At 50.1% G+C, this 14,357-nt stretch overlaps 1 protein-coding gene across 12 annotated transcripts in view; it reads left to right on the plus strand.

Moving 5' to 3' along the window:
- Positions 1-14,357, plus strand: part of SPK1 (guanyl-nucleotide exchange factor) — a 251,368-nt gene that overhangs the window by 188,257 nt on the left and 48,754 nt on the right. For all 12 annotated transcript variants that reach the window (XM_086778119.1, XM_086778125.1, XM_086778131.1 and 9 more), the window contains one exon: positions 11,735-11,917. In XM_086778119.1, the coding sequence (XP_086634245.1) occupies positions 11,735-11,917 (183 nt within the window). The remainder of the gene's footprint in view (positions 1-11,734; positions 11,918-14,357) is intronic.

Genomic DNA, 14,357 nt, shown 5'->3' on the forward strand with positions numbered 1-14,357 from the left:
AACAATTTTGCAGACCAGGGTGGAGGCGTCAAGTGAGTTAATAGTCATGGCAAGAACTTGTAGATCTGTTTGGAGAAGCAAATGCAAGCAATGGCAGCTACGGTCAGGGATGACGGAGCAGCTGCCATGGAGTTCTCCTCGTGAGGGTGAAGACCAGAATGAACCGAAGCTTGCGGAATAAAAGTAAAAACCACAGAAGCTTGGAAGCATCAACCTACACCCGCCGGGGGGTGGGGGGGGGGGGGGGGGGGGGAGCAGACAACAGAACGACAGATGTGGGGGAAAGATATGGGAGGCACAATGAAAGGGGGGCGGGTAGCAAAGTACCGAAAAGGAGGGAAAAAGGGGGGGGGGGAGCTACGACATGGGGGGAGCATATGGCGGGGGCGCACAGTGGGACACCAGCTAACGGGGGTGGGGAGAGCTTGGAGCTTGCGCACGGCTTTTTATGGCACATGTTATAGGCACAATTGCAGCCTTTTACACCTCTTACACTTGTTCTGGACAGTGAAAGAATGGAGGACTGGATTTTTGATAGGGAAGATCTTTGACCTTATCCTAGATTTTGTTTCCCCTAGGTTTCGGTTGCTTTGATCTACAGGTCGATTATTCCTACACCTTGGTTTGTTGATTGAGTTAATAAGATTTGGCTCCTCATTAAGACAACTCGTTGGTGGAAAGAAAATCTATAGAAAATTTGCCATAGTAAATAGCCACTCGAGTTTAGATTGTTTTTATGGCGATCATTATTGGGAGTGCTCTCATTATTGGGAGTGCTCCGAGTTGGAGAACTTCTTGAGAAAAGACACATAGTTGCATGGAAATGCCCTTCTTGTTGTTGCATAAAGGAAACAGTGATGCATCTTCTTTGGTCTTGTCCGCAGATCAAAAGTTTCCTCTGGCAAATTTCACATTTCCAAGGTATTTCTTCTATAGATCTTTTTGGCTCTTTGGGAGGTGGCCTTTATATTGGATCATGCTTAACCCTTTCTAATTTGGCCTAGATATTGGGCTTTGTACGCAATATGGCATGCAAGAAATCTGTGGGTTTTGCATTCCGCAAGGATTGCATGCTATCCCTACTTTCGTGAATCCTTGTGTTAGTCTTTGTTTGTGACATCCAATTGGATCAGATCGATGATGGCCATTTGACTTTGTTTTTTTAGTGCTTTCAACTTATGTGGCTGCTCTTTAATAAGTTTGCCTCTTATTTGAGGACTTTTTTTTTCCCCGAGAGAAGATCCTTTCATTAGTTATAAAAAAAACGCCCGCAGGGCTACAAAAAACTCTCTTGCTCATAAGAAGGCAGAGCAGAGATCCAATCAAGGCAGCTAGGGAGACTCTCCCTAGGTGCAAAAAAGTACAAATATCAGTACAAATAACTAAGAGGCTATATCATACAATAGGAGGGGGGAAAAGCCAAACAGGTGGCCTGTAGTGCCAGCGGGGGGTACCCGCGTGTAGTGTATAGAAGGGGCCGCTGCGCCAAATGGTGTGAAAAGCCTGGCGCCGCAAGATCGCCGCATCCGAGTCGCCCCGGATGCGGTCATACTATCCTCGCAGGGTGTGGATCAACTTCTGCCACATCCCGCGAACAGTCTCTGCTGGTGGCTCCAGTCTCCCCTCAAAGGTCCTGAAACACCGGGCTCTCTAGGTGAACCAGATGGTGAGGCTGTTGAGGAGCTCCCATCGTCGATCCCTCTCTTGTGTCCAGCCGGCGGACCAGAAATCCGGTGAAGGAACAAGGAGAGGCTGGCCCCTAATGAATCTGATGGCCTGGCTGTCCTGCTCCGTCTCGTATCCCAGAGCAGGCCCTGACGAAGTCGACCAAGCAGCGGCACCCCACGTATACATGCCCTCTAGAGAGAGGGGGGCCAAAATGCGCAGCATCCTCAACCAAATCTGCTGCGCCTGTGGACAGTCCCATAGGCAGTGTCTCTGTGTCTCCAATGGGTGCCCGCATCGGACGCAGGCCGCCGCAAGACCACTGTAGACAAGCCAGGTGCCAACTGCAGAGCCCCTGTGGGCAACTAGCCACTGGAAGTCGAGATCCTGCGTGCCTGTCGAGTAGCCCAGAGTCTGGTCAAAATCTTCCAGGAACTCCTGTGAGAGTCCCTGTAGCCGCAAATGCTCCGATGCAGCTGGAGAGACCATCCTCCTCGTCGCAGTCAAAATATGCCTCCCCAACTGAACAATGTACTGGAAAAAGGTAATCTTTGTGGCCTCGAGGGACGCATAAGGATCATGCCACTCGTACTCACCAGGGTCCCACTGGAGCCGGGCCAAGGGCGCGCAACATATGCCCATATGTGCCAATCAGAGTCCACATCTGCAAGGTCTTGATCAATATGCCACTTCCGGGAAGCGGGGGCCACTACCCGTATCCTTTGAAAGATGCACTCTGCAACCAAAGGCGACTCCGCCTCCACTCTCTGAAGTCTGCCCTCATCCTGGATCTCATAGTAGAGGTATCTAGCAATCCTCAGTGCAAGCTCTGACAGCAATCAGGATCTCCAACTGTGTAAAGGCTTCCATCCACCGTGGGGCCACTTGCTCGAAAGGCGTGAACCACTCCTGAGTGAGTGCCTCCTGAATGTCATCCCTCATGTTCAGCCCCCCTTTGAAGTGACTCAGCCTCTCCACCTGGACCTCCTCTAGGAGACTGCAGAAGGCCTACCAGTATCCAAAACTGCGTGCTGGGCCTGCCGCCATTCGTCCCCAGGCTAGACGAGGCCGTGAACCCAGCATATGACTCTGCTCAGTACGTACCGCGGGGCTCCATATGAGCGGCTGTCTGGCCCGCTCCTCATCACAAGTAGGAGGTCTCTGAGAAAGCTCCCGCTCTCAGCAGCTCCCAAGCTCGCAGGATGCTCAAGGCAAATCTGTCCTCCCATCGTCTACTAAGGCTTGTCCTCCTCATCTCTATGAAGATCCATCGTATCTCTGGTTCCCAAGTGCCCCTTGCTGGGGGAGCCCTAGCCTGCAGTCGCTGAAAAAGAAGCTCCTGCCAAGGCTCAGCACCTGGAAGCAGCCCCTGAACAATAAGCTTCCCCAATAAGGCTCTATTGTGATCAACTGGATCTATAATGCCCAAGCCTCCCTGGGCCAGCGGAAGAGTAATGACGTTAATAAGGGTCCAGAACTTTGCTCTGGCACTAGCATGGTTGGGCGCATAGACATTGAGCATGCCAAAGAGCTCATCGTGCATCCTCAGAATAACATACTGTGCTCTACCAGGCACAATGACCCCGCGATCCACAATGGCCTGCCGCCATACATCCGCAATGACCATACATACTCCTCCATGCCCACCCAAGGGGCCAAACCTTGCAGAGACCAGAATGTGTCCCATCTACCTGGCATCACCGAACCATATCTCCGAATCCTGCTCTCACTCAGATGGTGCTCTTGCATCATCATAATATCAATACTGCCCCCAACCAGGCATCTCTGAAGCTCCTGCCTCAAGCAACCACGATAACGTACATAGTGTGTGCCGCCAAGGCCTGTACATTACATGAGATGATCCTTATGGATGACCTACTGAGGTAGAGGTTGTCTCAGCCATATTGCGGGTGTTCGCGAGCGGCTTGGATGAAGAACAGTCCCCATCCGAGCGGCTACAAATCTGCCCACCCGGTGTGTTGCAAGAATCTCGGATCAGGCGCCAGTGGCTGTGTCCCATGGCGACTGCCTCCCACTCAGAGAGAGCAACATCGTGTATGCATACATAACCGGGGTCGTGTGCTAGGTCTGCCACTATGCGAACCACCAAGTGGCGAACCGCGGAGGCATCTACACTCCCGGTATCAAAGAAGTGAGCCAACTCCTAGAGTCGGCCTATCACGTCTGTCATCTCCAGATCGCTCACACGGTGAGAAAACTCAACTGCCTGAGTCTTAAGAATGCTAAGAGTGAGATCCAGAGTCCACTCCCGGTCGCTAGTGCCACAGAGCGGAAGGAGAAGGCCACCGCTGAATCAAGTGCCTCCTCCCCTTGGGCCGGAGGTATCACCACATGAACTTTGATGGGTGCTGGCTCATGGGGGCCCTCCGCTTCAAAAAGCCGTGTGAAGGAGTAATCAAAAGCCTTCGAGCGCTGTCTAGTGTCAAGACTACTCAGCCGACTGCGGATAGAGAATATCGGTGAAGCCTGAATCGGCATAGTAGGTCTCTTCTGCGGTGCTCGAGCAAGGTCGGTGCTCAGTGCCCGCCGGGTTGCAGGTGAGCGCCAGGGTACTGCCAGGGCCTCCCGAGGAGCTGAGGCAAGTGGAGGGGGAGGGGTGGGGGTGGGGAAGGATCCGCTGACAGAACGGGAGCGAGAACGGGAGGAGGCGAAGGTGGAAGCGAGGCGGGAGGGGGGATGGAGGAGGGGGGGGGGGTGGGGGAGAAGGAGGGGGTGCTGGCATCTCTTGATCCTCAGTCTTTGCATTGGGGTCTCCTCCTGGAGGGGAGCAAAGCTGTTCCTCACTGGAACCCAGTGATGCTGAGTCTGTGACTGCTGTTGCATCGGTCTCTGGGCATGCTGCCGTGGCTGTCTCCCTCTACGGCGCCCCTGTCCAGGTTGCCAATCCGAGGTCTCTGTGGGCTGAGCAGGTGTCCGGAGGCTGCCTGTCGAGCCGCATCTGTGGGCGGGCCATCGGGGACCTGCTGCTGCGGTGAAGGTCGGGGTCTCGTGCGAGGGCAGACCTTGGCCAGGTGGCCGACCTGCCTACATATAAAACACTGGTTCGGGAGCCCCGAGAACTCCACTTTGTGATCGATCCATCCCCCCCCCTATCCTAGGTAGCTGAATGACCGTCGGAAGGGAGGAGATGCCAGGAACCAAAACTCTGACCGAAGGCAGCCCAGCTGCTCTAGCCACCACTGAAGCTGCTGTGGGGCCAGTCTCAGGCACCGAGCCCACCAATGCTCCTATCCTAGAAAGGAGCGGAAGGTACTCGCGGCGGAGTCCAGGGAAGCAAACTGTGACATGGAAAAGGCGCTCTCCCTGCTCGGCCGCTGCTGGGTCGAAGCCATGCTGCCAAGGTCTGAAGAAGGCCCGAGCACCCGTGATGTCAAGGGGGACTCATGGCTAGGACTTGGGCCACGCTCTGGGCTGTCTCGAACTCAATCTGATAGTGTCCGCGGCCCAGTAACTGAACATCCAGGATCTTGCCCACAACTGCAAGAAGGCGGGCCTGGAGAAGATCCCGGATCTCCCCTTTGCTGGGGCGAGTGCCGACTATACGGCAGATGGTGGAATGTGCCTGGAGGCGTTCCACCTCTGCGGGCGAGGCTCGCTTCCTCTTCTGGTGAAAGAGAAAGCCTGATGGGGGTATTCTCAGGGGCGGGCGAGAGGGCTGCGGAAGAGTCCCTCTGAGGTGGGGCGTGAGGAGCCTCCATCAGTGTCTGAAGCTTAGTCGAAGGCGAAGCGAAAACGGAGTGTCCTGCAAGAACCGAGCTGCACAAAGGCGGAGCGGGGAGGGGCGGAGAGGGAAAGGCAGAAGACAGAGGGGGGAGACAGAAACACAGGGGGGCGGCGAGAAAGAATAAATAAATAAAATAAAATAAAATAAAATAAAAATAAAAATAATAAAAACGAAATTGACCGGGAGGGGCAGAAGGCAGAGGCGGCAAAAGGGCAGGGGGGTGGAGTAACCGCGAAAGGGAGGGGGGAAAGGGCGGAGGCCGGCAGAGGGGGCGGGTCGCGGAGGACGGGGAGAGGGCGGAGGAAACGTGGAAAGGCGGGGGGGAGAAGGCGGAGGCAGGCGAAAGGGTTGGGGGGGGGGGGGGGGGGAACGCGAAAGGGAAGGGGGGGAGAGGGCGGAGGCAGGCGGAGAGGGCGGGTCGCGGAGGAAGGGGAGGGAGCAAGCGGGCGTGAAGGAGACGGAGGGGGCGGCGGGCACTAAAGAGAAGGGGCGGGGGGCGCGAGAAAAGCCCAGGCGGGGGGAGCAGACAGGGGGAGCAGTCGCGAGGGCGGGGAGGGGGGTGTGCGCGCAGGCGCAGCGCGAGGGGGGGGGGTGGGAGAAAGCTTCAGTGAGCAGTATCGGGTCTTTTTTGAGGACTTCTTTCTGAGGCAATAGAACAAACTGGGCGGAGGTGGTAGCTGAGGACGAGTTTGGGCGCAAGGCACTGACCTGGGGCATGGGGCTACAATGGGTATGCATTGCCGGCACTAAGCCTCTAGACCTGGGCAACAGGTTTCACCCTGTGGGGGGCTATTGAAACGGAGGAAGATGTGAGAGAGAGAGAGAGAGAGAGAGAGAGAGAGAGAGAGAGAGAGAGAGAAATTAAATGATATATTAACGTCTTCAAAAGGCCAAAATGACCTATGAGACCAAAAAGGTTACAACAATTGGTGGATCTGATACAATGTCTGTGCAAGAAAAGCTAAAAACAACTAACTGAAACTGAAATAACTGTGAGGAAAAGTACGGTACTAGGAGCTTCTAATGGATAACCATCTGGGAGGAAAACTCTAGCAACAAAGGTAAGCATCATACACATCACTATCCAAAGATGTCTCTCATCGGTCGATGGCGGATATCCTCAATGTCCTCCATGGTGAGTACTCTGACTGGACGTCTCCCATGCCGTGCTAGTATGGTCCTGATCCTCTGTGTAGTCTCCGCCGGTGTCGAGATGGGCCTCTCATCTTTGGGCGCCTGGACCGCCCTGCTCTATAGCCCGATCAATCAGTGTACCTCTAGCGCGGCTATACTCTGGGGCTAGCTGCAATGCCTGCTGGCCTGACTGCTCAATCTCTGGTCGAAAGAAGTCTGTAATCTGCCTCTGTAGGTGTGTCTCCCTCTCTGATCCCGTCCCTCTCAAGAGACAACTCTCTATGTCTACGAAGCTCCAGCAAGTATAATCCGAGGTATCTCTGATCCTGGTATCTCATGACTCTAGAAAGTGGTCCGAAACCCTCTCTAAACAGGCAGTGAAAACGGCCTCGTATCTCATAATATACTGGACAGTGACATATGAAATGTAACTCTCTCTCTGGCTCCATCTGGCATAGCTAACAAATCCTGGCCTCAGCTGGTACTCCTCTGAATCTGCTAGTCTCAATCTCTAGCTGGTGTGAGGATGTGCGCATCTGACCAATAACACACCGTACCCCATGAGAAAGATGAGTATCCATGTAGCTGGGTCTAATCCCCAAACCCATCTGCGTGAGCTGGAGAAGATGATCTCTATAGAAAGCCATCTTCGTACCAAGCTCGTGTGTCGGCTGTATCCATGTCCTCCTAGTGTCCAGCTGAATCAAGTCCTGCCTGATAAGTCTGGTAATCTCTGCCCGTATGAGAGAGGGAGGGTGCATCCAGGGAGTACTGAAATGGAGGTAGCCTTTCCATACTAAAGCCATGCAACTGGAACCAAGCTGTCATCTGTGCATACCAACATGATCCGTCTCCCTGTGATGCCAACTGTCGTGAAGACTCCAGGGCTAAGCGAGCATATCTGTCTCTAGGGAGAGCCCAAGTGCTATGTATAAAGGAGACTGATCGAGTGAGTGCCTCTACCACCAATGGGGGGCAGCCATCTCTGCACGGATAATATCATGTGGTACGGAGGCCTTGGCCCTAATCATCCGGGAAATCATAGAAACCAAGGGCCTCTCCATATGTCTCCATCCATCAGTGCTACCAGCTCGGCTGTGGTGATCCACTGAGGGTCCCCATATCTGCACTCCATACAGCATGGCTCAAGTGACCAAAGTGTCAAAGAGCCATAGCTTTGTTCGAGGTTCCTGAAACTGAACCTGCGAACACATCCTCTCTAGTCTCCCCAATGCTGCATAAGCTCTGGTCAATCTGGTCTCCGCTGCTCTCCTCAAGGAAAATAGTGGGCCACTGAAAACCATACCAAGGTAAGTATATGCACCTGTATACTCCACTGTCTCCTGACCATATGTAAAGGTGGGTACTGACCTCCTAACCCACCGTGCTGTGGTGTTAAACACCATCACCTTGGTTTTACCAAGGTTAATAGACAATCCACTGTCCTGTGCAAATGTGTGCAATGCATCCAAATGACGCTGTATCCCCTCTGGAGAATCTGAGATCAGCACAATATCATCAGCATACAATAACAGCGGAATCCATGTCCCTGCTAGCTGTGCTCCTCTGTCACCCTCCCGCTCTACATAGTCTGAAACCTCATCCACGTACATCCCAAATAAGGTGGGAGAAAGGGGGCAGCCCTGTTTCACCCCAATAGTGGAGTGAACCATCTCAGATATACCCTGAGTAGTACGTACCTGTCCCACAACTGTCCTGTATAAAGCCATGATTCCCCAAATCAGCTCTGTGGGCACTCCCATCTCCTGTAGTCTGCGCATCAGTCTGGCTCTCGGTACTGTGTCAAAAGCTTTGCGGAAATCCACAAAGCAACAATAAATCCTCCTGCCATATAATCTGCCCTCCTCAATAATAGCTCTGAGTGTCAAGATATGGTCAAGAGTGGAGAAACCTCTCCTGAACCCTGCCTGCCCTGATGCACGTATGCCCTCTCTCTCTGCCCATCTACTCAACTCCTGCTCAAGAATAGATGCATATAATCTAGGCAATGTGTGACCAATCATGATGGTACGATAATTCCCAGGAAGCATGGGATCCCCTGATAGGCACAATCGTGGACATATTCCAAGTCTCAGGAAAACCCTCACACATGGCTCGGTTAAACATCATAGCAATAAGCTCTGCAAGCATATCTCTGGCATGAATAAAGTGCTCTGCTACCAAACGATCATGATCATATGCTCTCCCAGTCCTCATCGTGTCAATAGCTTTCTTTACCATCTTAGCAGTAAAGAAAGCACATGTCTCTGGGCATGGCTCCGATGGGTCTGGCAGGGGCGGCTGTCCTGCTCTGCTGTGTACAGAGATGCTGCACACTCACCCCAAATCTCTGTGGAGGTAATGGCTGGTGATGGTGAATGCTCATGAAATAGTCTCCATGCCTCGCCTGAGTCCCGACTCATAAATAACTGATACAAATCCCTCTCTAACTGAGCAAGATAAGCCCTCTTCTTCCGTCGCACTAGGTGCCGGAAGGTAATCCGTGACTGTGTGTGAGTGGTAACACCCATGAGCACCTCTCTCTGTAATCTGATCCTCATCTCTCTGCACTCCTCATCATACCAACTGTTCTGGGGCATGTTCCCAGATCGTCTCTGTGTAGGCTGACTATGGGGATATGCCTCTGATGCTGCAGCATGAAGCGTATCTATCAATATCTGAGTGAGCTTATCTAATGGCCGTTCCGGCTCCTCGGCACATAAGCGTCTGTATATCTCATCCGTGTACACGGTGTCAGTCTCCCTCGTAAAGGTATAACGAGTGTGTGTGGAGACCTGTCCCAATGGAGCGGTGCTGAACTGAAATGTGAGAGTGAAGGACAAGATAGCATGATCCACTGCTATTCCAACCGTCCTAGTGCCTACCATAAAATCCTGAAAAGAGGGAATGAGACTGGGCTGAGCCATAACATAGTCCACTGTACTAGCACCATGCCTATGTGGAAAGCAAGTGAAACCGCCCGATGTCGGGAATCTCTTTAGGCCATTCAGGATGGCCAATCCATGTGCAGTCCCCATGTCTATCAAATACCGCCCATACACTGTATGTTCCTCATCCTGTGATAGTCTAGATAGGCCCATATCCCTAACATCAAGCTCCCTCAACATCTCCTCTGAGGTATCATAAAATACTGTCTGGTTATGGGCGGTCCTGGCATTGAAGTCCCCCAGGAGAATGATGTCACCATCCCTGGGGAACTCCCAAATATCATCATCCAAAATAGAAAAGGGAGACTGCCCGCTAGGTGATGCATACACTGATGTACTAGGAGCAAAATAGCATATAGCAATGTAGAGATATCTGCCTGTCTCTGGCCTCAGTCTAACCCACATGTACCTAGCCTGCTCATCTCTGCGGACTATATGTATCAGTGGCTGGAGCTCCTCTCTAAACAATACTGCCACTCCTCCTGAGCCCCGTCCTCTATGCTCTGAACGAGTCTCCTGTCTACAAGCTGTCTCCCATCAGTATCCACTAATATGTGGCATGGACTGTCCAGGAGCCTGATGCGTCTCACAGTAGAAGATGATGTCCCTCCCAGTGAAACTATCCTCAAAAGCCCCTACATCAAGACGTAGAGATCCATTACAATTCCAAGTAGCAACTTATAGAGAGAGAGAGAGAGAGAGAGAGAGAGAGAGAGAGAAGAAAGAAAGAAAGAAAGATATATTAACGTCTACGAGAGGCCAAAGGCGGCCTATGAGAGAGAGAGAGAGGGAGAGAGAGAGAGAACATCTACTGAAGACCCAATGGGCTTATGACACCAAAGTAATACAATAATGTCCATGGCATATCTCATCATGGAATGGAAAATAAAATAGAAACTAAAAAAACTATCTCACTGGAGTGATACAAAACTGTCCATCAAAATATCATCATGGAATACCAAGAACGTAAAACATGAGAGGAGCATCAGCCCCCACTAGGTGGTATACATCTCTCGTGAAAATATCTAGCATGGGGCTATTGAGTATAGCCGAGAGAGAGAGAGAGAGAAATGAAATGAAATGAAATGTTATATTAACGTCTTCAAAAGGCCATAATGACCTATGAGACCAAAAAGCTACATCATGGTGGATCTGATACAATGTCTGGATAAAAAACCAGAAAATGAAAAATAAAGATGATACTACTGGCACCTAGAAAATGAAACTGGAACTGGAAGGTAAACAGAAACCTTATAGGGTGTGAATATAGTGAGGGGGGGGGGTACGCTATGGAGGTGAGTGGAGTACAGTGAGGGGATACAATATCATGTGGGACGGGGGGGTACACTATGGTGGTGCCTCTATCTCATAATATGTGCCGCATCGGACGCTGGCGGATCTCCTCAATATCCTCTGTGGTCAGCACCTTGACTGGGTGTCCCGCATGTCTCGCAAGAATAATCCGAATCCGCCGCTGCAACCTCCGTCTATCCTGGGATGCCCTTCTCCGTAGTCGTGGGCGTCTGGACCGCCCATCTCAATAACACGATCAATCAGTGTACCGCTGGTGTGGGCGGTATCCATGTCCTGCTGCTGCTATGGTCCATCTGGCGCAGTGATGGCTGGACTAAAGAAGTGTGTAATGTGCCTCTGAGTCTGGCTCTCTGTGCGCCTAAGTAGGATATCTCTATATCTCCGCAGCTCAAGCAAGAACAATCCCAAACACCTCTGGTCGTGGTACCTCAGGACTCTGGAAAGTGGTCCAAAACCCTCTTTGAATAAACAGTGGAAACGACCACGTATCTCATAGTATGCGGTACAATGGCATATATGATGCAGCTCTGTCTCTGGCTCCCCATGGCATACTCGACATATCCTGGCCTTAGCTGGTATACCTCTATATCGGCCAATCTCAATCTCAAGCTGGTGTGAGGATGTGCGAATCTGACCAATAGCACATCGTACTGCATGAGACAAGTGTACATCCATGTAACTGGGTCTAATCACAAAACCATCTGCTGTGAGCTGAAGAAAATGCTCTCTGTAGAAAGCCATCTTCGTGCCCAGCTCCTCAGTCGGTTGTAGAGAGAGAGAGAGAGAGAGAGAGAGAGAGAGAGAGAGAGATCAAACAACCCATTATGAATGATTTTCTGGTTTTTGGATGGTAATGGCCATATTGGTTAGCTAACTATTTTAAGCGTGCAATATTATGATATGCAGATTGGAATTTTTTTTTTTGCAGATTTTGGACGAAATGCCAGTCTTCTACAACCTTAGTATAAGACAAAAGCGAGAGGTCCTTATTTGTGTTTTGCAGATAATTCGGAACCTAGATGATATGTCTCTCACAAAAGCATGGCAACAAAGTGTCGCGCGCACCAGATTATTTTTCAAATTGTTGGAGGAATGCCTTGTTCTTTTTGAGGTAATGGTGCTGCTGGGAGTTATATCTTTTGCGATTCTATAACTACCTGGTGAAGGTTTGTTTTTAAGAAATGTAGTAGTTCTAAGCATAGTTCTGGTTAGCATAGGTTTGTATTTTGAATCGTACGCCCTAAGAAATAGAGGCACATTCGTGTACGGATTTTTAAAAATTGAATGCTATGTCAGTACGCAGAAAATAATAATTAGGAGTATAGAACATACGAATTCAAAAATTAACAAGTCAACTATAGATTATATCTACTCATTAAATGCCCTGATTTGAGGATCAAATTCTTGAGCTAGAAGGGGATTTTTGCTTGTCAACTTACGGTACAGTTACATTGTTCTTCCTGAACATTTTTTTTAAAATAGATCAAAACTGGAGCAGTGCGTAATATTGAAATCAAGGCAAGGATTTGGTGTCACAAACTTAGAACCAGGATTGTTTCATGGCTACATGTTTCTTCATCATTCATGATCTTAAAAATGCACGCACTTAGTTCCAAATGCTGCTGTTTCTGTCTAGTACAAATCATCTAGTTTTGGCATGTTGGATAAATCCTCAAGCACATCTGCTTCATCATCATGGGGACAGGACATTGTGTTATGTACTAACATCAATAGTGAAAGAGGAGCGGAGCTTTGTTGGAAAGAAGAATCGATGCAGCAAACTTCATCAACCTGTATAGCAGCTGTGGGAGTAGATCCTTCCACATATGTGGGCATTTCAGGACAAACCTCTGGAACCACTAGGTCTTCATTTGGTGGAATGCCATCATTTTTTGGACCCACTGCAAGTCCATTTGGAGCACCACCACCAGCACTGGGGGATAGGGTTACTGTTCCCTTGAGGTAGAGTACACTTCAGAGTAGATGGGACCCAAAGAAGGAGGAGGTGGATGGTATGTTGTGTGCTTCTTCTACCATGACACCATTGTCTCTCAGGTTGGTTGTAGCTTCTACTTCAAGGACATGGTGCGTAAGATTGCAGAGTATGGATCCACCTACACCCCATCATTAGAGGAATTGAGAACCACCTTGATAGCGAGGGAGAAGGGAACAATTGCTGTAGCTACAAAGATTGTTAGATCCTCTTGGGATAGGAATGGCATCACACTTATTGCAAATAGGGTGAGTGACACTCGGTCTATAGATCCATTCATGGTGTCATTGCCTATTCGAGAGGGCAATCGTACTTTATCTCATCGCATGATGCATTTGAGACAGGGAAGAGTGTAGAAGCACTTTTCCAAGAGTGGTTAGCAGCCATACAGGCGGTGGGTGAAGAGAAGGTGATCCAGTTTGTAGCTGATGGAGAGAATGCGAACAAGGTATGTGACGGATTGTTGACTAATAGGTTTCCTCATACCATGTTTTTCGTATGCAGGGCGCATTGCCTCAACAATCTTCTCAGTGACATTGGAAAGTTGGAGTGGATTGCTCCCATCATAGAGCAAGCCACGTTGATTGTATCCTTCATTTACAAGCACATTTTCTTGTTGGTTGAGTTCAAGAAGTCATCTAGATTGCGCAAGTATTCAGACTCTCGCTTCGGATACAACTTCCTCATGTTGGGGTCTCCTAACAAGTGTTCTAGTGTCCTATAGCAGTTGATGGTGATTGATGAGAGGCATGCTTTGTCTGGAACTGCTATGTGTGTCGCATATTGGGAACCCTGTTTGGTGGGAGCAGGTGAGACACATCATAGCTTTGGGAATGCCAATCATCCATTTGTTGAGGATAACAGATTCACTTCAGCCATGCATTGGAAAGTTTTACGAGGGGATGGACAAGATGGTGGAAAAATTGGAGCACATCAAGCTATATGAACATAAATACCAGGTTTTAAGTAGGCTATGCGAGGATAGATGGGATATGTACCATTCACCAATGCATGCATTAGGTTTTATAGGTGATCCTTTGTTTCAAACAAGCAATTAATACACAGATTCAGAGCTGGCAGATGGATGGGACATGGTTTTGGAGAGACTTGAGCGTGACATTGCAGAGCAGAGAACTATCAAGGATCAGCTGGCAGATTAAAGGGCTTGCAGGAGGAGGTTCGGAAGAGCTAATGCTTTGACATATTGCTTCACGACTCATCCATGTGTTTGGTGGGAGGACTATGGGGTAAACACTATAGAGTTGCAACAGTTGGCGACCAAGATTCTGAGCCAGGCGGTCAGATCCTCTTGTTTGGAGCAACTATGAGCTCATTTAGTCATATCGCTGCAAAGAAGCGAAGCCGTCTTGGCACTCTAAAGACCAATGATCTAATTTTTGTGTGCACCAATTTGGGTCTTCTTGAGGATTGTGAGAACCCCCAATCTTGGAAGTACTGGTGAGAGGAGGATGAGAAAGATTCAGAGACAGAGGAGCAGTGCACTTTATACTGCCCAACCTGATAGCTAGTTCCAGCGAGGCAGGGGATTGCGGCTCCA

This window comes from Cibotium barometz, chromosome 39 (genome assembly GCF_041138505.1).
Source record: "Cibotium barometz isolate CiBa-2024 chromosome 39, ASM4113850v1, whole genome shotgun sequence".
NCBI classification, from domain to species: Eukaryota; Viridiplantae; Streptophyta; class Polypodiopsida; order Cyatheales; family Cibotiaceae; genus Cibotium; species Cibotium barometz.